This window comes from Sciurus carolinensis, chromosome 6 (assembly GCF_902686445.1).
Source record: "Sciurus carolinensis chromosome 6, mSciCar1.2, whole genome shotgun sequence".
Taxonomy (NCBI): domain Eukaryota; kingdom Metazoa; phylum Chordata; class Mammalia; order Rodentia; family Sciuridae; genus Sciurus; species Sciurus carolinensis.
The window spans coordinates 119989417-120014201 of record NC_062218.1 but is presented as its reverse complement, the minus strand read 5'-3'; the positions used below and the strand labels follow the sequence as shown (position 1 = coordinate 120014201).

At 33.8% G+C, this 24785-nt stretch overlaps 1 protein-coding gene across 1 annotated transcript in view; it reads left to right on the top strand.

The window, feature by feature from the left end:
- The window catches only part of Hsd17b4 (hydroxysteroid 17-beta dehydrogenase 4), a 109130-nt gene that overhangs the window by 62858 nt on the left and 21487 nt on the right, over positions 1–24785 (top strand). The window contains exons 16-19 of the mRNA XM_047555432.1: positions 1069–1172; positions 13529–13594; positions 22510–22579; positions 23461–23567. Of these exons, the coding sequence (XP_047411388.1) occupies positions 1069–1172; positions 13529–13594; positions 22510–22579; positions 23461–23567 (347 nt within the window). The remainder of the gene's footprint in view (positions 1–1068; positions 1173–13528; positions 13595–22509; positions 22580–23460; positions 23568–24785) is intronic.

Below are 24785 nucleotides of genomic sequence, written 5' to 3'. Positions count from 1 at the left end.
TGGCTCCCTGCTGCCCAGCATTACTAGAAATTGTCATACTACATATTGCTAACCTGGGGCAAAATCAAAATTCAAAATATGAAGTACAATTTCTACTGAATATGTATAGCATTTGTACCATTGTAAAGTTGAAAAATGTAAGTTGAACCATTGTATTAGTTGGGGACCACCTGTACTGTATGTGCTATTACAGAATTTGTGTTGTTTTTATTTAGTATTTTTTGTGCTCTTAAATATTATGTATGTTTTCTTGCCTTTTTTCCTCCTCTTTTTCCTCTCTCTTCTATTTTAGGTTTTTGTATGTCATTTTGGATGTCAGCTGACATTTGGCTAAAATAGTCCTTGTTTTCTTTACCCATTGTACCAAATGTAACATACCATAAAACAAAAATCATACAGTAACCTCACTTTAAACTTTACTATTCTTTCTTGATCTACTCCATTTATTAAATTGTATTTGGCGAAATGGGTCACAGTGCACTAGAAATTGTAAATATAGTTTAGGTGAAATTAGGAACTTGCTTATTTATATCATTTATTTATGGATTTGTTAGTTAATTGAATGAACTTTATTTAGGTATCTTTTTTGTACCAGGTACTATTATAATTTCTGGGAATAAAATGGTGAGAATAATAGCCAGGACCCTGTCTGCTTGTATCTTTATGCCTTTATTCCTAACTTACTTTCTCTTTTATATGCCATGCTTTTCTTGAGTGTTTTGGCAGAAAGTTTGAAAGTCTGAGTGTGGTTACTTGCATTTTCTAGTGGAATTGTTTGAAACTTTTGTGATAGAAAATAATTAAAATATGAGTGGCAGTTGGAGGTTTAAGAAGTGAAAGAAACTGCTATTTCATAGGTTAGAAAAGATTTGTGAAACTTTTCTCTCTGCCTTTTAGAGACCGGTAATAAATGCATTAAAATGAGAGCTTTGAAATCCAAGCTAGGTCATTTGTAACTTTTGGAACCCTTTCATAATTGGCTCTTGTTTTGAAATTTAATGGAATTGTTCAACATCTTGATTAATAAGTTATATTTTTTTGGTAACTTTTTTTTTCTTTTATTTACAGTCTATTCTTATTCTGGGAAGGAACTTATATGCTATAACCAGTTCTCTCTCTTTCTTGTTGGCTCTGGAGGGTTTGGAGGAAAACGGACATCAGAAAAACTCAAGGTAAGGCATGGCTTTTTTTCATTGACACATATTTGTATATCTTTATGGGGCACATTGTGGTCATGCAACACATGTATAATCATCAAACCCAGGGTAATAAGTGTTTCCATCTCTTCAAATATTCATCATTTTTATGTGGTGGAAATTTTATACTCTTCTAGTTATTTTGAAACATATCAGATTATTTTAAACCTATAGATATTCTACTGTTCTAAAGAAGAACCAGAACTAATTGTGGCACTGTTTTATTGACCTTTAATGAACTTCTTCCCATTCTCCCTCCCTCCTGTCCTTCCAATTTTTTTTTTTTTTTTTTAAATCTTTGTAGTTGTACATGGACAGCATGCCTTTATTTTATTTGTCTATTTTTATGTGGCTTTAGGGATTGAACCCAGTGCATCATACATGCTAGGCAAGTGCTCTGTTACTGAGCCACAACCCCGGCCCATGCTCTTCCCATTCTTTAGTGACTACAGTTTCATTCTGTTCTTCTACAAGATTGACTTATTAGTTCCTAGACATGGGTAAGAACATGTGGTATTTGTCTCTTTGTGTCTGGCTTATTTTCCTTAACACAGTATCTTCCAATTTCATTCATTTGACTGCAAATGGTGGGATTTCATTTTTTAATTGGCTGAATAATGTTAGATATTGTATCTATCCCATATTTTCTTTATCCATTCATCCATTGCAGTTGATCACTTTTGCCTTTCTTTGGTGTTTTCATCTCCTTTGGATATACACCCGTTAGTGGAATTGCTGGATCATATTGGAGTTCTATTTTTATTTATTATTATTATTTTTGTACTGAGAACTTAACCCAGGGCTACTTTATCACTGAGCTACATCTCCAGTTATTTATTTAAAAAATTAAGGTGCTGAGGCCGACCTCCACTTGCAACCATCCTGCTTTTAGCCTCTGGGATTACAGACCTACACCAGTGTGGTTGGTCTATGTTTTAGTCAACATTTTTGCTGCTTTGCCTAAAAAACCTGACAAGAACATTTTTAGAGGAAAAAGTTTATTTGGGGGCTCATGGTTTCAGAGGTCACAGTCCATAGACAGCTGGCTCCATTCCTTGGGCTCCAGGTGAGGCAGAACATCATGGTGGAAGACAGTGGCAGAGGGAAGTGGCTCACATGATGATCAGAAAGCAGAGAGAGACTAAGCTCAGCTCACCATATATATGCTCCAAAGGCATACCCCTAGTGACCCACCTCCTCCAGCTACACTGCAGTTACCACTCAGTTAATCCCTATCCGGGGATTAATTCACTGACTGGATTAAGGCTCTTATAACCCAATCATTTCTCCTCTAAACCATCTTGCATTGTCTCACACCTGAGCTTCTGGGGGACACCTAATATCTAACCATGACAGTTTATTTTTAGTTTTTAGTACTGGCTGTACCAAATTATATTCCCCACCAACAGTATGTAAGAGTTCCCCTTTCCCAGACCCTCTTAAGCAGTTGTTATTTTTGGTGTTTTTGATGATAGCTATTCTAACTGGAATGAGATATCGTATTGTGGTTTTGTTTTTCATTCCCTGATGATTAGCGAGATTGGACATTTTTTCATGCAATTGTTGGCTATTTGTTTATCTTCTTTTGAGTAGTATCTGTTTGATTCTTCATCCCAATTTTTAACTGAATTGTGGCTTTTTTTTTTTTTTGGTGGTCAGTTTTTTCAGTTTTTTTAATATGTTCTCAATATCAATCCCTTGTGGGATGAATAGTTTGAAAATATTTTCTCCCATTCTGTAGGTTTTCTTTTAATTGTTGATTATTTCCTTTACTATAAGGAAGCTTGTTACCTATGTCTTTGGGATCCTGTTTAAAAAAATCATTGTCTACCTCAGTGTATTAAAGTGTTTTCCTGACATAATTTCATAGTTTCAGGTTTAACATTTAGGTCTTTGATCCATTTTTAGTTGATTTTTTTTTTTTTTTAATACGGTGAGAGGAGGGGATCTAGTTTAACTATTCTGCACATATATATTCAGTTTTGCCAGCATCATTTACTAAAGAGATGCCTTTCTCCACTGTATGTTCTTGACACTTCTGACAAAAATTGATTAACTGTGAATGTGGAATAATTTCTAGTTCTATTCTGTTCCATTGTCTATGTGTCTGTTCTTTGTCAGTACCATACTGTTGTGGTTACTAAAGCTTTGTAGTATATTTTGAAGTCAGGTATTGAGATGCCTCTAGCACTGTATTTTTTGCTCAGAATTGCTTTGGTTATTGTTCGTATTTTGTGATTCCATATGATTTTAGGATTCTTTTTCCTATTTCTGTGAACAAAGTCAATAGTGTTTTGATTGGGATTTGCATTGAATCTATAGATTGCTTTGGGTAGTATGATAATTTTAATAATATTTCTACAATTCGTGAACATGGAACATCTTTGCATTTTTTTGTGTCCTTTATAATTTCTTTCATTAGTGTTTTATAATTTTTATTGTAGAGCCTTTTTAATTCCTTAAATTTATTCTTTTTTGGGGGTATTTTTTAATAAATAAGATTGCTTTCTTATTTGTCACCAGGTACATTTTTGTTGTATAAAACTGCTACTGTTTTCATGCAAATTCCTGCAATTTTATTGAATTAATTTATAAGTTCTATCAACTTTTTAATGAACTACTTAGGGTTTTCTGGCTTTAATGAAATCATGTCATTTGTAAACATGCAGAGTTAAATTTTTCCTTAATAATTCAGATTAAATAACTGTGGTGAAAGTGAATGTCCTGGTTTTGTTGTTGTTCTTAGAGGGAATACTTTTGGCTTTTCCCCATTTAATGTGATATTGGCCATAGTTTTTCACATGTAGTTTTTAATATTTTGAGGTAGGTTTGTTCTAAATGTAATTTGTGGAGAGTTTTATCACAAAAGGGATATTTAATATTATTGAGTCCTTTTAAAAATTATTTTATTTGTTCTAATTAGTTGTACGTGACAGTAGAATGCATTTATACATTTTGATAGATTGTCTATACATATTGAAATCATCATATGATTTTTAGCTTTTTCATGTTGATGTAGAAAGTTTATTGATTTGCATGTATTGAAGCATCCTTGCATCCCTGGGACAAATCACAACTGAAAATGGTATATGATCTTTTTAATTCACTGTTAAATTTGATTTGCTAATCTTTTATTGAGAATTTTGCATTTCTTTTTTGGTCAGGAATATAGGTATGTATTGTATATCTTGTGTATTTTTTTTTTTTAATCTGAGTAATGCTGGGCTTATAAAAAGTTTGGCAGAGTTCTTTCCATTTCATTTTTTTTTCTTGAATAGTTAAGAAGAATTAGAATTGGTTCTTTGTTTTCTAGGTTTCAGTAATAAAGCCATGGTGCCCTAAATTTTTTTTTCTTTAAACTTGGAGATTTTTAGTTACTGCTTCAATCTCACAATCTTCTTACTCATTCATGGTCTGTGTAGTTATTCCATTTCTTTATTCAATTTGGGTAAGCTGTGTATCTTCAGGAATATATTTCTTCTGGGCTTTATGGTTTTTGAGCTTATAATTGTTCATACTAGTTTATTTTGATATTTTGTATTTCTGTGGTATCAGCTCTAATGCTTTTAATATAAGCTTTTGTTCTTTTTTTTTTTTCTTGGTTAGTCTAGCTAAAGGTTTGTCAATTTTATCTTTTAAAAACTAACTTTTGTTTTATTGATCATTTTTATCTTTTTAGTTTTCAATTTTATTTGTTTCCTTCTACTAGTTTTGGATTTGTTTTGTTCTTCTCTGAGTTATAAGGTGCATTGTTAGATTGTGATCTATTTTATTGTTCTAAGGATTTATTACTGTAAACTTCTTTCTCAGTACTGCTTTTACTTCTGTATTCCATAGATTTTGATATGTTATTTTCTTTTGTTTCCAGAAGTATTTTGATTTCCCTTTTAATTTCTTCAGTTACCCATTGGTTATTTAGGTACATGTTATTTAGCTTCCATGTGTTTGTGTACTTCCCATTTTTCTTTTTGGTAATTTGTAGTTTTATTCCATTGTGGTCTGAGATGTTACATAATATGGTATCAGTCTTTAAAAATGTATTGAGAATTGACTGAACATTCCCAGTGCTGATGAGAATGTTTATCTGTTGCTGTTGTATGAAATATTCTATAAATGTCTATTAAAACCATTTGCTCTATAATATGATTCAACCAGATGTTTCCTTGTTGATTTTTCTGCCTACATGATCTGTCCATTTTGATTAGTGGGGTGTGGACATGCCCAGCCATTACTGTAATAATATTTATTTTACATAATTGATGGTTCCATGTTGCATTCATATCTTCTTGCTAAATTGATCCTTTTATCAATGTATAATGACCTTCTTTCTCTCTTTTTTTTTCTTTTTAGTTTTTGATTTAAAGTTTGCTATCTGATGAATATAGCTACTCCTGCTCACTTTTGATTTCCTTTTGCAATTATATCTTTTTCCAACCCTTCACTTTTAGTTTATGTGTTGTCAGTTACCAGTGAAGTGAGTTTCTTGCAGCAGCATATAGTTGGGTCTTTTTTTTTTTTCACTCATTCAGCCAGTATATGTCTTTTCATTGGTGAATTTAATCCATTTATATTCAAGGTTATTATTTATAAGTGTTAATGAACCTCTTCCTGTCATCTTAATTGTATTCTGCTTGTTTTGTGTATTTTTTTGTTCTTTTCCACCTTTCATTATTTTTTTGATTTAGTAATTTTTTGTCATGTAGTTTGTTTCTTTTCTTTTTTGTGCTTCTGTCCTTCTAGTGAGTTTTGTATATTCATGTGTATTCATAATGATAGTTATCATCTGTTTTAGTCAGCTTTTTCACTGCTGTGACTTAAAGACACAACAGCACAATTGTAGAGGAGGAAAAGTTTATTTGGGAGCTCACAGTTTCACAGGTCTCAGTCCATAGACAGCAGACTCCATTCCTCAGGGCTTAATGTGAGGCAGGACAACAAAGGGGAAGAATGTGGCAGAGGAAAGCAGCTCACATGATGATCAGGAAGTAGAGAGAGATCTCCACTTGCCAAATACCCCAAAACTATGCCCCCAATGCCACAACTCTTCCAGCCAGACCCTACCTGCCTTCAGTTACCATTAAGTTAATCCCATCAGGTAATTAATTCACTGATTGGGTTAAAGCTCTCATACCCAATCATTTCTCCTCTAAACCTTCTTGTGTTGTCTCACACATGAGCTTTTGGGGGATATCTCACATCCAAACCATAACATCATCCTTTCAGTTTTAGTGTATCATTTCCTTAAGAATTTCTTCTGGAGTGATGAATTCCCTCAGTTTCTGCTTATTTGGGGAATTTTTTTTTCTGTGTTGGTTTTGAAGAATAATTTTGCTGGATATAGTATTCTTGGTTGGCTTTTTATCCTTTCAGTATTTTGACTTTATCATCCTATTATTTTCTGGATTATAATGTTTCTGCTGATGAATCTGCTGGAAGTCTAATGGGCATTCCCTCATGTGTAACTTGACACTGTTCTCTTTAGAAGTCTCCTTTATTTTGACATTTTAAGCATTTATATCTTTGTGAAGGTATATTTTGGTTGAATCTAATTGGTGTCCTTCCAGCTTCTTGCCATATGTACATATCTTTTTTGAAGGTTTGGGAAGTTTTTGATTGTTATTTTGTGAAATAGGCTCTAAGTGCCTTTTTCCTTTTCTTTACCCTTTGGAATTTTTTTCCCCTCTCATGTTTTATTATCCAAGATTGCATGTCAATATCTTCTTAAACAGAATCAAACTTTGTTTTCATCCATTGATTTCAACATGTTTTCCTGAATTCAACCTATTTCTTATGGGGAATTGTTTCCTTTCATGTGTTGTCATTACTTTTTAAAAAATTTATTTATTGTTTTTAGATATATATGATAGTAGAGTATATTTAGACATATTATACAAACATGGTGTGCAAACAGTTACAATTTTGATCCCAGTCTTGTGGTTGAACATGATGTATATTTACTGTGGTCGTGTGTTTATATATGAACATAAGAAAGTTATGTCTGATTCATTCTTTTGTCTTTCCTAATCCCATTACCCCTCTCTTCTCCTTTGTCTAATCCAATAATCTTCTATTCTTCCTCTCCCTCCCCTCCCTTGTTGTGGTTTAGTATACACATATCAGAGAGAACATTTGGCCTTTGGTTTTTTGGTTCTGGATTATTTCACTTAGCATGATATTCCCAGTTCCATCCATTTACTGGCAAATGCCTAAATTTCATTCTTTATGGCAGAGTCATATTCCATTGTGTATACATACCACATTTTCTTTTATCTATTCATCTGTTGAAGGGTACCTAGGTTGATCATATAGCTTGGCTATTGTGAATTGAGCTGCTATAAACATCGATGTGGCTGTATCACTGTAATATGGTGATTTTAAGTCCTTTGGGTGTAAGCTGAGGAGTGGGATAACTGGGTCAAATTATGGTTCCATTCCAAGTGTTCTAAGGAATCTCCTTACTGCTTTCCAGAGTGGTTGCATCAATTTGTAGTCCCACCAACAATGTATGAGTGTACCTTTGTCCCCCTATTCTTGATAACATTTATTGTTACTTGTATTCCTTATAATTGCCATTCTGACTGGAGTCAGATGGACTCTCAGTGTAGTTTTTTTTTTGTGGTGGTGGGGGTACTATGAACTCAGGGGCATTCAACCACTGAGCCACATCCCCAGCTGTATTTTGTATTTTGTTTATTAGAGACAGAGTCTCACTGGATTGCTTAGTATCTTGCCTTTGCTGAGTCTAGCTTTGAACTTGGAATCCTCCTGCCTCTGTCTCTTGAGCTGCTGGGATTATAGGTGTGCCACCTCGGTGTAGTTTTAATTTGCATTTCTCTAATTGTGAGAGATGTTGAACATTTTTTTCCCTATGTTTTTTTAACCATCCAGATTTCTTCTTCTGTGAAGTGCCACTTCAGCTCCTTTGCCCATTTATTGATTGGGTTTTTTTTGGGGGCGGGGTTAAGTTTTTTTGAGTTCTTTGTAATCCTGGAGATTAATGCTCTATCTGAGGTGCAAGTGGTCAAGATTTTCTCCCATTCTATAGGCTCTGTTCATTTTATGGATTGGTTCATTTGCTGTGAAGAAGCTTTTCAGTTTGATCCCATTGCATTTATTATTGATTATTGATTTTACTTCTTGTGCTTTAGGAGTCCTATTCAGAAAGTCTGTTCCTGAGCCAACATGATGGAGAGTTTGGCCTACTTTTTCTTGTAGTATGCACAGGGTCTCTGGTCTAATGCCAAGGTCCTTGATCCACTTTGAGTTTAGTTTTGTGTAGAATGAGATATAGGAGTTCAATTTTTGTCTACTGCATATGGATATCCAGTTTTCCCAGCACCATTTATTGAAGAGGCTATCTTTTCTTCAATATATGTTTATGGTGCCTTTGTCTAGTATGAGATAACTGTATTTATATGGGTATGTCTCTGTGTCTTCTGTTCCATTGGTTTTCATTTCTATTTTTGGGTCAATACCATGCTGTTTTTGTTATTATAGCTTTTGTAGTGTAATTTAAGGTCTGGTATTGTGATGCCTCCTGCGTTAATTTTCTTGCTAAGGATTGCTTTGGCTATTCTAGGCCTCTTATTTTTCCAAATGAATTTCATGATTGCTTTTTCTGTTTCTATGAAAAATGTCATTGGAATTTTAATGGGAATTGCATTAAATCTGTACAGTGGTCATATGACCATTTTGACAGTATTAATTTTGCCTATCCAAGAACATGGGAGGTTTTTCCATTTTCTAAGGTCTTCTTCAATTTCTTTCTTTAGTGTTCTGTAGTTTTCATTGTAGAGGTCTTTCACTTCTTTTGTTAGATTGATTTCCAAGTATTCTATATTTTTTGAGGCTATTGTGAATTGAATAGCTTTCCTGATTTCTCTTTCAATTGATTTGCCATTGGATAACAGGAATGCAAATTGATTTATGAGTGTTAATTTTATATCCTGCTACTTTGCTGAATTTGCTTGTGAGTTCAAGAAACTTTCTGGGGGACTGGGGTTGTGATTCAGTGGTAATGCCCCCACCTAGCACGTGTGAGGCACTGGGTTCTGATCCTCAGCACCACATAAAAATAAATCCAATAAAGGCATTGTGTCCACCTACAACTAAAAAAAAATATTAAAGAGAAAAGCTTTTTGGTGGGTTGTTTTTGGGTCTTCTCAATATAGAATCATGCTGTTGGCAAATAAGGATAGTTTGAGTTCCTCTTTTCTTATTTGTATCCCTTTAATTTCTTTCTTTTGTGTAATTGCTGTGCTAGGGTTTCAAGGATTATGTTGAATAGAAGTGGTGAAAGAGGGCATCCCTGTCTTGTTCTTGTTTTAGAGAGAATGCTTTCAATTTTTCTCCATTTAGAATGATGTTGGCCTTGGGTTTTAGCATATATAGCTTTTACGATGTTGAGGTATGTTCCTACTATCCTGAGTTTTTCTAATGTTTTGAACACAAATGGATGCTGCATTTTGTCAAATGCTTTTTCCACCTCTATTGAGATAATCATGTGATTCTTGTTTTTAAGTCTCTTGATGTGATGAATTACATTTATTTCTGTATGTTGAACCAGTCTTGAATCCCTGGAATAAACTCCACTTGTTCATGGTGTACTATATTTTTAATATGTTTTTGTATGCCATTTGCCAGGATTTCATTAAGAATTTTTGCATCTATGTTCATGAGGGATATTGGTCAGAAGTTTTCTTTCCTTTACGTGTCTTTGTCTGGTTTTGGTATCAGTGATACTTAGCTTCATAGAATGAATTTGTAAGGGTTCCCTCCTTTTCTATTTCATGGAATAATTTGAGGAGTATTGGTGTAAGTTCTTCTCTGAAGGTCTGGTAGAACTTGGCTGAGAATCCATCTGGTCCTGAGCTTTTCTTTGTTGGTAGGCTTTTGATGGCATCTTCTATTTCATTGCTTGAAATTGATCTATTTAAATTTTCTACGTCTTCCTGTTTCAATTTGGGAAAGTTATATGTCTCTAGAAATTTATTGATGTTATCACAGAGATCAGGGAGAGACAGTTGAAGAAAGTCCTGCTGAAATTGTTGTCATCCCAGGGTGACTGTGTGCTCACTTAGGCCTATGCACTGTGGAGGAAATGGATGTACCAAAATGGTCTGACCAATTCCTAAACAAAGAAAGAATTGAACATAACAAACCTTGAAAGGGGGAGGGAATCAGTGTCCAGTTGTTATATTATCTGAAATATCAAGTTATCAACCCCAAACTCTAAGACATGAAAGAAATAGGAGAGTGTTTCCAATAGGCAGGGAAAGGAAGACAGATTATGACAACAAAACAAAAAAACAAGGCAATAAAAACAGCTTTTACAAAGGACTTAGGCAAAAATTTTAAAGTAGCTATCATAAGTATGTTCAAATGACTAAAGGAAACCATGCTTAAGTGATGATAATGACTCATCAAGTACAGAATATCAATAAATAGGCACAAATTATAAAAAGGAACCAAATAAAAATTCTGGAGCTGGCAGTATGACTGAAATGAAAAATTTACTGTTGTAGACTCAGCTGTAGATTTGAACTAACAAAAGAATCAAAAAGCTTGAAGACAGTTTGAATAGTGACTGTAGAATCTGAATAATAGAGAGGAAAAGAGAGACTCAGAAATGTGGAACACGGTTAAGTACACAAAGTCATATAATGGGAGCACCATAAAAAGAGAAAGGAACCATAAGAAATAATTTCTGGTTACAAGCATTAGTCTGCATATCTAGGAGGCTCAACTAATTCCAAATGGATTATAAATCCACATTCTGTGTATCAGTAAAAATGTTTAAAGCCAGAAACAGAATGCTTTGAAAATGAGAGAAAAATGATTCATCTCCTTATAAGAGCACCCCAATAAAATTAGCAGCTGATTTCTCCTCAAACAGTGGAGGCCAGAGGACCATGGGAAGATGTATCCAGAGTGCTAAAGGGGCAAAAAACAGTCCTCCCATAAACAAAACAAAACACTCTTACCCAAGAATCTTATAACCAGCAAAACTGTATTTCTAAAATGAAAGCGAAATTAAAATTTTCCTAGATAAACAAAAGCAGAGAATGCATTGCTGGTGGACCTTCTTTATAAGAAAAACTGAAGCATGTTCTTCAGATTGATAGCAAATGATATATTGTACAATTCCATTTGTATGAAATGTTTAGGCAAATTTGTAGAGACAAAGATAGCTGAAGGAGGTAGTAAGGGGATAAGGTTATAGGGTAATGGATATAGGGTTTCTTTTTGGGGAGATGAAAATGTGGTCAAGTTGATTCTCGTGATGGTTGCACAACTGTGAACATACTAAAAATGAATGGATTGTACATTTCAAATGGGTGAGTTTATGTGAATTGTGTCAGTACATGTACTTTAGAAGTAATATTGATCAGTACTATAGGAAAACCATGTCTTACGCCTGTATTTTAAAAATTTGTGACCATTTCTTGCTTGTATGTGTGGAAGTGACCTGGATAGCTATCAGATGATGATTGTGCGGGGTTACACTTACCTATAGATAGTGGCTTACAATTTATTAAAAACCCTAATGTAGCTTGAGCATGGTACCAGCATATTCATTGACCTTGTGTAAATGAAAGCTTAGAAGTGTGATTTTATACTTACTGTTAAATTTTTCAAGCTTTTAGGGAAGAGGTTATGATATAAAGGGAAAAATAGAAATCTGAGCTTATATTCAATGAATTAAAAACAACATAATATTTGTTTTCCTTTTGTAATTGTGTGTGTCTGCGTGCTGGGGATCAAACCCTGGGCCTCATACAAGGAAGGCAAGTGCTTTATCACTGAGCCACAACCCCCACCCCTGTATATTCATTTTTAATTGGTTAATAATAGAGTATTGTAGGCCAGTGAAGTATCTAAGCTAGATCCCCTTTTCTAGATATTATTATAATAATTGAACAGAAATTCTTCACTAGCATCATTTGGTTTTTAGAGAAAAAATATGAGCCTCTGTTGTGTCATGGTGAAGCCATCTGCCATCAACTAGTTGCTCTCCTGTTAACAGTAAAACTGTTTTGGCAACACTGTCCATCCTACATGCTCTTCACATTTTTTTATGACTGTGGCTTACAATTGATTTTGTAAAATAAGGGGTACGTTTTGTAGAATAAGCGATATTTCTAGACAGCTCAGACCTACCTACCTATATGACTGAATAGTAAAATCTGGTTCCCAAATATCACTGCTCCAAAACCTAGTAGAATGAACTGAAAATAAATATATGAATAAAACCGGCAGAATATACTATTTGTAACTGAAATGGTAATCTTTGAAAAACAGTAGCTTCTTGTTTAGAAATAGCAACTTTCCTCATGATTCTATATTTTATATATGATTATATATGGTTTATGGTTTTTAAGGATAAATTTGGGACTAAGGCTGACATTTTAATGGCCTAATTTTTTAACACCTGAATGAATACAAGCTGATGTTATTATAAAAAGTTTACCTAGAGGAGACAAAAAATTTTTGTTTCTATTATAAATTATTGAAAAATAGATATTAGTAGATATTAGTTATTGGAATACAGTTTAATGTTAATTAAATCTTTTATTTAAAATCAACCGTAAATTTGTACTCAGATTCTTTCTTTGTACATGCTACAGTGTTTTCATCAGTACTTTTAAGTGTTGGCATTAAGTTGACATTGAATTCAAGTATTTTTCATAATCGAGTTTAAAATGTATAATTTTGTTAAGATAGTAAATTAAAATGTAAGAATCTTAAAAGACTGAATTTAAAGACAGTCTATTTAAATTGATTGTGTGTCTAATTCTTAGCCATCATCTTTTACATAGGACAGACTTTCTCAAGTTTTTCTCATTTGTGATCTGGAGAATGGATCTGATTATATAATTCCTTACATTAGGATCATTTTAGCCAGGTGCGGTGGTGTATGCCTGTAATCCCAGCTGCTCTGGAGGCTGAGGCAGGAGGATTTTGAGTTCAAAGCTAACTTCCGCAAAAGCGAGGTACTGAGCCAACTCAGTGAGACAGTCTCTAAATAAAATACAAAATAGGGCCGGGGTTGTGGCTCAGTGGTTGAGTGCCTCTAAATTCAATCCCCAATACCTCCCTCCCCACCAAAGAAAAGGGTCATTTGAGGGACATAATTATGTACGTGGAGCTAGGAAGTATGCAGTTTTAAATGTCATTATCTCCGAAACATAAAGTATACAAAATAAAAACCCCTTTTATCCAATTTGCAGAGTTTATAATATTGAAACATGGTTGTTTATCAAATGCCAGTTTAGGTAAAGAGAATCATAATACTTGTATTTTTACATTTAACATGTGTCTTTTGATTTCAGGTAACTGTAGCCATACCTAATAGACCTCCTGATGCTGTACTTAAAGATACCACCTCACTTAATCAGGTAAGGTTGTATTTTTGAAAAGTGATAGATCCACCTGACTGATGACACTTTCTTGTTTATAACCGTGATACCCTGTAATTCTGTGCATCAGAAGTGTTGCCTGTATCTTCAACATAATGAAGGTATGTTTTCTGTGGTTGGAATTCATTTTTCTAAATTTTAATGGATTTTTTTCTCCACTAGATAGCAAAAAAAATTTTTCATTAGTCAGTTCAAAAACCATCATGCTTTGTTGGCTATGGAGTGCTTACTTGAAAGAGACTGGTGAAAATTTTCATAAAAGCCTTAGCGGGCAGGATAAATGAATTAAAAAAGGTGGGTGTTAGTCAACCTTACCTTTTCAAGAAAGAAATCTGTGCCATACTGCTTGGAAGCATATGATTTCATGCTAACTAAAGCACAGGCAAAAACAAAGCATCTTACAGTAGTAAATTTACTCTTTCATATTTGGCATAATCAATTTATTTTCTGATTGAGGAGGTAAAATACCCTGTCAGTTCACAAATTCTGGGAGCCTGCTAAGATTTACTTAAACGAAAGGCAACCATAAAGATGAGAAAAGCAAGTTTTCTTTTTGAGACCTCAAGATTCTTTTTTAACAATGTAGTTATAGAACAAAATTCAAGTTGTCAGTGGATTTTTTTTTTTTTTAACTTTATTTATTTGTATGTGGTGCTGAGTATGGAACCCAGGGCCTCATACATGCCAGGCAAGCACTCTACCACTGAGCCACAACTCTAACCCCTAGAACAAAATCCTTAAACCTCTAGAGTTATGCTATTAGTGTGTAATACCTGCAAATTATTTGTAATATTCATTGTGTTGTTAGTTTTGATGTGTTGATATGAGAACTTCTGCAGGATTTGTTCCTTGGATAATAGAAATATGATTTTCAAAAAGAACTAATATTGGTACATCTGAATTATATATACTTTTTCTGCACTAAATTATCAGGTGATGGAAAGAAAGCTACTTTATCCTTAGATTGGTTCCCCCCCTTTAAATGTTTTCCATATCCTTTACTGTTTAAGAATGCAGTCACATTTACGTAAAGCTTAAAAGAGAAATTAATTTTGTTAGGGTATTACAAAACAAAAAATGTTCATGGCTTTTTTGGTTTAGAAAACCCAACACATGCTTTGTTATTCTTCTCAGGTTATACTGAAATAAAAATGGTATCTTCTGTAGATAAAACCTGGATAATTTTAGGTTTGAGTTTCTACACAGTTACTAGAGGGGTTTTCTATCATTTATTCTTTTTCAGATGAACTTTTTATTAGCTTTTAGCAAGATTTAATATTTTGCTATCTGACACAGGATAGTTTCTAAGTTCTCAGTTTTTTTGTATATATAATGGGCTGTCATTTGACAGTGCTTCTTGACCATTTTGTATCATAAATTTTCATTAAACAGATTGTAACAAACTTTGCCTAAGTTTCAGAGAATTTGTGGATCATCTGAAACTGAATCTGTTCTGTAGGAAATACAAATAAGTAGAAGAAATGTCATTGTCATGGAGTGGAAAGGACATTTGGATACTCTAGAAGTAGGTGTTGGAAGTAACCAGGGCACCTCCCTCAAGCAATGAATGGTTAAATTCAGTGCTTTTATTTGTATAGCAAGTGTTACATTCAGAGAAGGGATCCTCATTAGGGAGTGATATGTATAAAGGTTCGGTAGTAACAATGGGACCTTGCTGAACTAAGATGTTATATGGATATTTTCGGAGAAGTAGGGCTCACGGTTTGTCAGGGAAGGGCTTGAGAAATAATTGATAGAGTGTGGGAGAGGAGGAGAACATAATGTATATTTAAGGATTAAATTGGAGCATTCATTAGAAAATAGTGGAAGATGAGTGTGGATGGGCAAATCTTTGAGGAGGAGGAAACAAGGAAAAAGTTATGCCATTATAGCAAACTTCGTGCTATTTTTTTAATCAAAAAACTTTTTAGTTATTTCTTAGTAAAGAAAAATGACCATATTTTTAGTTCATATTACCTCTCGGATATTCTATTTAAAATATCTTTAGTAGACTTTCTTCAAGCTGATATTTTAATACAGGTGGATTTTCTAGTTTATAATAAAATTTAACTACAGTAGTCTAGAAAGACCAAACAATAAAGAGATAAGGCCTTGCATTCGAGAATTAGAACAAATATCTGTAATTTCCCCAGATACATATCTGATACTATTTTTTGTGATTATTAAGACTTGAGTTATCATTATTAAATGAAGTTTTTGGCAGATTGGTTCTACTATCCATTAAGAAGTAGTTCTTTAAAATTCTGCTTGGTTGAACTGAAAGTAGACATAACATCAAAAAGAGGTGTTCCTTGGGGAACTTTGCAGATTTAGGACCCCTCTTTGTGGAGCTATAAATTGTGAAAAGATCAGATGTCGGTTAGACCATCTGGGTCACTTGCATACTCTTTATCTGTCAGAAAGTACTAATTCTTTGATGGAAGCACCTAAGTTAATCTACTAATCAGCTCTGAGTTTATATGCAAAGACTGATTGTATTCCTAATGATTCTACTATTAAGTCACATCTCCTTAAGAGTTCTCTCAGATTTCCCTTTAGACTTTTAGAACCAAAAAGGACTCATGCAAAGTCATTGAAGAATCAGTTATACAATATTCATTCATCTAGAAGAATCCCAACATATAATTTTATTGGAATCTTTTTACTTTTTATAGTCGGAAAAATGATCACAATATACCAGTTCTCAGTATTTAAAAGAAAAGAACTCTTGTACATCTTTTCCTATAACCTCAAAGAGACGGATTTACTGCAACTTTTAGCTCCAGATAGTCTTCTTTGAGTTTTTAGGACTACTACCGTACCATCACCTTCTTGTCACAACATGTCACCTCCACTTGACTGATTCTGTGAAGGTAAAAATTTGCAGATTAATCCATTGAGAAACATAAATAAATCATTGAGAAGCCCTAAATAAAGCTGAATGAAATTACCACTTACATTATACCTACTACCTGTTTTATTTTTTTAAACAATGATTTATTATTCCCCAGGACTCTGTGGGTTCACTGAGTGATCCTTCTCTATAAATACTAGTTTTCAGATGGTAAGGCTGGAAGCCTCCAAAATGACTTCTATAAGCCTAGGGCCTGTGCTGCTAAGCTTTTAGTTGTGATGCCTTGAATTTTCGCCACGTGACTTTCTTCATGTGGTGTCTCATCTTTTAGGGCCTTTCTGGATGGCCTTCAAGGACTAGTTCATTTCTGGAGTTCTTTTCCTTGTAGTTCCTTCTCTTTAGTACACATAAAATCTAGCTGCATTGGCTTCCCAGTACTCTGATCTTTCTAATTCAGTGACAGCATTTTGCTGTTTGGGTTTCCTTCTTGTGTTATAATCTTGGAAGTACTGTGAGGAGAATCTATGGTGATTATAGAGTAAATATATATATGTGTATATATTTTTTTTTATTGTATACAAATGGGATACATGTTGTTTCTCTATTTGTACATGGAGTCAAGGCATACCATTTGTGTAATCATAAATTTATATAGGGTAATGTTGTTTGATTCATTGTTATTTTTTCCCTTCCCCCCCACCTCCCACCCCTCTTTTCCCTCTCTACAGTCCTTCCTTCCTCCATTCTTACCACCCTCCTTAACCCTAATCCTAAACCTAACCCTAACCCTAATGCTAACCCTTCCCACCCCCAATTATATGTCTTCATCCCTTATCAGCGAGATCATTTGTCCTTTAGTTTTTTGAGATTGGCTTATCTCACTTAGCATGATATTCTCCAATTTCATCCATTTGCCTGCAAATGCCATAATTTTATCATTTTTTATGGCGGAGTAATATTCCATTGTATGTATATGCCACAGTTTCTTTATCCATTCATCAATTGAAGGAAATCTAGGTTGGTTCCACAATCTGGCTATGGTGAATTGAGCAGCAATGAACATTGATGTGGCTGTATCTCTGTAGTATGCTGATTTTAAGTCCTTTGGATATAGGCCAAGGAGTGGGATATACACATACATATATTTGCTCTATAATATGCATATATATATATATATATTTTTGGTCCAGAATCATAGTACTACCCTATTTATTGTCCAATATCTAAGACCAGGTGTAACCCCACTTTGTTGTTGTTGTTGTTAAAGAAAATAAGTTTCTAGTTGTTTATAGTGGAAGACTTAAGTTGATTCGAGGTACTCATCTTAACAGTGAAAAGCAGAAATCCTATGTGTCTTTCTTCATGTCCTGCTTCATTTTCTTTTTTAATCTGTTACTTTTTTAAATTGCTGTCCTTTCCCTTCCACTTGTTTTTGTATAATAAAGAACTTATTTTTACTTTTTTTCTCCTTTTTTATTGCCTCCATTTTGGGGAATGCATTTTTACTTTTTCAGTGCATTTAACATTTATATATTTTTTCCATCCTTTTCTTTGTCTTCATCTTAAGTTTACAGTTCAAAATAATAGTCCTTTGTCTGTGCTGCTAAGTTACTTCTGGGTTGGATGAAACTCCTCCTGTGGATGGTTCTTTAATGACAGCTTGACTGGATATGAAATCTGAAACATTCTGCTCCATTTCTACCTTACCATGAATATTGCTTTTAAGACGTCAGATGCCACTCTTAATTATCTTCCCCTGCAAGTTAGAAGATCTTTGTTTTTGAGGCCCTCAACATTTTCTTTATCTTTAAAGTCTGAAGGTGTCATTGCTCCCTGATATGTATATTAGGATCTTTTAAAGAATTGTAATTTTAAATATTAGTTTTCTTTCTTCTTTTTTTAGATACTCCAGGTATATGTGGGATCTTTTTCAATCATTTTCTTTTTGTCCTTTTAATTCCTCTTGCTCTCCTTTTTATTTTCATGGTTCTGTCACTCCCTTTCTTCCACCATATTTTTAAAAAATTTTTATTTTTACAGACTGCATTTTGATTCATTGTACACAAATGGGGTACAACTTTTTATTCCTGTGATTGCACACAATGTAGACTCACACCATTCATATAACCATTCATATACATAGGGTAATACTGTCTCAGTCTACTCTTCCTTCTCCCACCCCTTCCTGCCCCATTTTCCTCTATATCATCCAAATTTCCTTCATTCTTCTCTTGCCCCCACCCTCCGCCACCCCCCTCCCTGTTATATATCATCATGCACTTACCAGAGAAAACGTTTGGCCTTTGGTTTTTGGGCTTAACTTATTTCACTTAGCATTATATTCTCCAACTCCATCCATTTACCAGCAAATGCCATAATTTTATTCTTTATGGCTGAATTGTGTATATATAACAGTTTCTTTATCCATTCATCATTTGAAGGGCATCTAGGTTGGTTCCTCAATCTGGCGACTGTGAATTGAGCAGATATGACATTGATGTGGCTGTGTCACTGTAGTATGATGATTTTAAGTCTTTTGGGTATAAATGAGAGAGTGGGATAGCTGGGTCAAATAGTGGGTCCATTCCAAGTTTTCTGAGGAATCTCCTTACTGCTTTCCAGAGTGACTGCACCAATTTGCAACTCTACCAGCAATTTATGAGTGTGCGTTTTCCCCCACTTCCATACTAGCACTTATTATTGCTTGTGTTCTTGATAATAACTGTTCTAAATGGAGTTAGATGAAATCTTAGGGTGGTTTTAATTTCTAGAGATGAGCACCTTTTCATATATTTGTTGATCACCGGTATATCTTCTTCTGTGAAGTGTCTGCCCAGTTCCTTAGCCTGTTTATTGATTGGGTTCTTTGTATTTTTGGTATAAAGTTTAAGTTCTCTATAAATTTTGGAGATTAAGTACTCTGAAGTATGTATGGAAAAGATTTTCTCCCACTCCGTAGGCTCTATTTTCATATTGTTTCCTTTGCTGAGAAAAAGCTTTTTAGTTTGAATCCATCCCATTTATTGATTCTTGCTTTTATTTCTTGCGCTATGGGGATCTTGTTAAGGACGTCTGGTCCTAAGCCAACATGATGAAGATTCGGGCCTACTTTTTCTTCTATTTGGTGAAGGGTCTAATTCCTAGATCCTTGATCCATTTTGAGTTGAGTTTTGTACATGTTGAGAGATAGGGTTTTAATTAGCACCATTTGTTCAAGAGGCTATCTTTTCTTCTTTGTATGTTTTTTGCACCTTTGTCTAGTATGAAATAACTGGCCCGACTGACCACACCCAGCCTCCATGACCACCCATATTTTTATTTGAATTTCTTCTCCTTTGGCACTTCGTAATTTAGTATTCATTTTAAATATGATTTTTTTCTTCTATTTCTTTTGCAAGTCAACATGAGTTTATTTCATCTCAGTTTTTTCATATTGTTTCATGTCTTCAAATACTTCAGTATTTCGTTAGTTTTCTTCTGATTGGGAATTGATTAATTTGCTGAAAGGAACAATTTATGTTTTGGTTCCTATTTTGTTTCAATCTTACAGTAGCTTTGTATAGATAGATTATTTACCTCTGTGCATTTTATAGATAAGGTTGATGGTTTGTGATGATTTCCAAGGTTTCTAATTTGAAATTGTTCTAATCTTAAAGTCATGTAGCAAAGTGTAGTTTCTTGAAGGGATGACTTTAGGAGTGGAGTACTGTGGGGGAGGTGTTTTAAATTTTAGTTCTCTTTAATTTTCAGGAATATAAACCTCCTCTTTTGCTATTTTTCTTTACTGTCCCATCCTCAAAGGGAATATCTTTGTCTTGTCTTTTTTATTCAGAGTGATGTCTTTCTGCAGTCCTGTGCACTTTTTTGTTCTTTTCTCTATAGTCTGTGCTTTCATAGGAAAATCTCCAGGATTTATTTTGGCATTTTTGTCCTTACAGTGAACTTGATCTGGAAGTGGATTTTTTTTTCTTCTATTTCACAGGTCCTGCTTCTGCAGCACTCTACCCAACACCTCCAACTCTCCACTGTAGCTTTCAGAGGGTGGTTGAGAGTGCTGCTGGAAATGTGTACTTATTTTGCTATAAAATTTGAAGTTTGCCGTGTTCTGTCTTGTAGTGATACTATAGGCTTGAGATGTTTATAATTTTATTTTCATTGATCTATAAAATTTTTTGGAGGATGTGAAGATTTAGGGAGTACTTATTTCTGAGACTTTAGTGTTTAACTTGATAAATTAAAAAATAAACCCAAATAATTTACTCATGTACAGAAGATGCTCCCACTCACTTTTAATATATTGGACAATATAGCTGTTTTTCCTTTTCTTCCTTTCCTTCTCTTCATTTGTGGTTTGTAATGACTTTGACATGTAGGCAGAAATGAAACATTTTTAGCTTTCTAAAATATGTCAGTCCTTCAAAACTATTTAGAAAATAAGCTTTGGCAGTATTCTTTGTTAGAGAATATTTATGATTCAGTGTACTCAAACATTCAAGCAGTTAGCTTTTCATGATGAACCTTTGTCTCTGCTAACTCTGCCATATATAGGAAGTGATGCCATTATTGAAATTATTTCTTTAGAAGACTTTCATTTAATACAAACGATATCTGCAAGTTAAGAATACTAGTACTAATCTTAAACACTTTGTTGACTTATATTGTTGCTAAAATCTTTTAAAAAATTAGCTAATGTTTATTGAGGCAGTAGTATTTACCATGAATAATACCATGTAAGCTTTGTCTCATTAAATCCTGGTAGATTTTCAACCCCCCACCCCCATGTAGTATGGGAATTGAACCCAGGGCTTTGCACATGCTGGGGAAATGCTCTATCACTGAGCTACATCTCTAGCGCCTTGTGTAAATGAGAAAACTGAGGCTTAGTGTGTTGAAGAAACTTGCCCATTAATCTTAGAGCTGGACTTGAACCCATGGTCTTTCATGAGTTTGACAGCTTCCCTTTGAGACCCTGAAATGTGTCTTGTCTTCCATTTGTCTAGTGTTTTATTGTTTGTAAAGTGCTTTTAAAGAATTTAGTCCTCCCAACTTCATACAGATTCTTGTAAGTCAATAGTATTTAATAATTTGATTGTATTTAGAAAACAAAAGGGAAAGAATATTGAGTTATCAAAAAGTAACTATCTTATGGAGCAATGGGGAAGGGAAAGAGCTCATTAAAATTATACAAAGCGTATTAAAAAGAAAATGACATTTCCATATGAATTACAAAAAAATCTAACTTATTAAAACAATGCTTAGTGATTTAAAAAGTCATATATGTATACGAGTCTAGTGTTCATAGAATATTGTAGTAGTCTTGGAAAACTTAACAGCATTTGATGAGAAGTTTGGAGGCAGACCCCTGCAAAGGGTCAAGCTAATATATAGATGCATTAAATACCTATATTAAATGTTTTCTGAATCTTCTCTTCAGTACTGTCTAGCTTGAAAAATTCACAGTTTAAATGCCAGGAAGTATGGTTACTTTTCCATATTATTTATATCTTTCTGCTAATCCTATCTTATTTAACTAAATTAGCAATGTAAAAGTCTGGACTCAGCAGAAATCATATTGGGAAGATATCAATCTGTTTTCTTGTAGGGTATATTGATATTCTGAATTTAGTATACCAGAAGAATGCAAATTTGTGAAAAGTCTTTGACATAAATGTCTAGTATAGTGTTATGGGTTTTAATTTAAAACAATCCATTAAAGTTGGCATAATTTTGCTTGGTTAAGAGACTAAAAACATTACCTTATCTTCATTGTGTTTTAATAAGAGTAGATTGATATTTATGTGAATTTCTCTTTTGGCAATAATGCAGTTATTGCCTGCCTTGATTGTTTGAAACCCCCCCCCCCCCCCAGACACACTAATTTCTGTGTTGGGTGTTACATAAAAAACATTTACAGATTTTTTTTGTTAGAAATATTTAAAAAATCAGCTTGAAATTAGGTACATTATGCATTTCTTACACAATAACCAGCCATATTTCCTATTTTTAATGAGTACTAGTGACATTCATAATTCTTTGACAGGCTGCTTTGTACCGCCTCAGTGGAGACTGGAATCCCTTACACATTGACCCTAACTTTGCTAGCCTTGCAGGTGAGTTGATAATATGTATCAGTGAAGAATGTTAGCTACTGCTACTTATGAATGGTAATTTGAGTAACACTTTAAAAAAGTTCTTACTACAGTGAAATAAGCCAATCCCAAAAAAACCAAAGGCTGACTGTTTTCCCTGATAAGTGGAGGATGATATATAATGGGAGTGGGGGTTGGGGAGTGAGAGAAGAATGGGGGAACTTTAGATTATGTAGAAGGAAATGAGAGGGAGGAGGGTATGAAAAATTGTGGAATGAGACAGACATCATTACCCTATGTACATGTAATTACATGAATGGCATGAATCTACATTGTGTACAACCATAGAAACAAAATGATGTACCCCATTTGTGTACAATGAATCAAAATGCAGTCTGTAAAAAATTAAAAGATAAATAAAAAAAAGTTCTTAGTATATTTATGCAAAAGATACGGAAGTAGTGTTTGGAAAATGATATACTTGAAATTCAGATTATGGTGAAACGAACTCCTGCTAGTGCAAGTTCTGGAATAGTACTATGGGGAAGGCTAAATTAACATAAAGGACAAGGATATTAATTGGAAGAGAAAAGGAACTGACAGGTTAGGGGGAAATCAACCAAGTACACAGATTTTTAAATAAATCACCATGGGTGATTTTTCATGCCTCAACCAAAACTAAACAGTTCTTTTTTCTACTAGATCTCACATACTTTTCCTCTTTATTAATTTACAAATTTTGTACCAGAAACCATTATTTACAAAAAATATTTTCCATGTTTCTTAAAATATGTGATATAGTTGAGACTAATTTAAAGACTATTTCAAAAATCCTAAATTAACTGGGTACTTGAGTTTGAAACACGAAAGTGCCTATAGCCATCTAAATTCTATTCTTTTAGGTTTTGAGAAGCCCATATTACACGGATTATGTACCTTTGGATTTTCTGCCAGGCATGTTTTACGGCAGTTTGCGGATAATGATGTGTCAAGGTTCAAAGCAATTAAGGTATGTGAACATTATTACATAATTTGAATATTAGTTTTTTCTATCATTATATACTATAGTAATAGACATTATCTCATTGAGTTAGTCAGTACATTGTCTTTTTGGAGCTATGAATAGCTGTATCACCCATGCACCACAAAGAATATCATATAGTTTTAACAGACTAATTGGATTATTTTATAAATTAGGTGTATACATGTCAGCATCTGTGTTTTAAAAAGGTTTGAATTTTTCTATTTTGTAATTTGCCTTAATTTAACAGAAAATGTAAAGTAGCTATATTTGAACTCTAATAAAAAATTTTTTATAATGTGATGGCTGCATATTTTTAGTTTTTATACTTTCAAATTTTTAAAAATTTTTATTTTTCTTCTAATTAGTTATACATGACAGCAGAATTTCGATTCATTGTACATGAATGGAGCAAAACTTTAATTTTTCTGGTTGTACATAATGTAGTGTCAAATCATTCATGTAATCATACATGTACATAGGGTAAAAATGTCTGGATCAGTCCACTATCTTTCATTCCCCCACCCCCTCCCACTCCATTTTCCTCTACACCATCCAAAGTTCCTCCATTTTTCTCTTGTCCCCCGACAACCCCCCTTATTATGCATCATCGTCCACTTATCAGGGAAAACATTTGGCCTTTGGTTTTTGGGGATTAGCTTATTTTGCTTAGCATGATATTCTCCAACTCTGTCCATTTACCTGCAAATGCCATAATTTTATTCTCCTTCAAGGCTGAGTAATATTCCATGTGTATATATACCACATTTTCTTTATCCATTCATCTATTGAAGGGCATCTAGGTTGGTTCCATAGTTTAGCTATTTAGCTATTGTGAATTGAGCTGCTGTAAACATACTGATGTGACTGTGTCACTGTAGTATGCCAATTTTAAATCCTGTGGGTATAGACTGAGGAGTGGGATAGCTGGGTCAAATGGTGGTTCCATTCCAAGTTTTTTAAGGAATGTCCACACTGTTTTCCAGAGTGGTTGTACCAATTTGCAGTCCTTCCAGCAATGTATGAGTTTAAATTTTTGTCCATTTTAAGTTAGAGAAATATCTGTGCCTGTGGTATTTTGGCATAAGTCAAAAAGATGTATACTTAAAAGTTTTTGAAGGTACTTGACACTGCCTTAATTCTTATATTAGTTTATGCCCCATGCAGTAGTGAAAATGCATTTTCTGATGTCTTGCCCTTGATAAC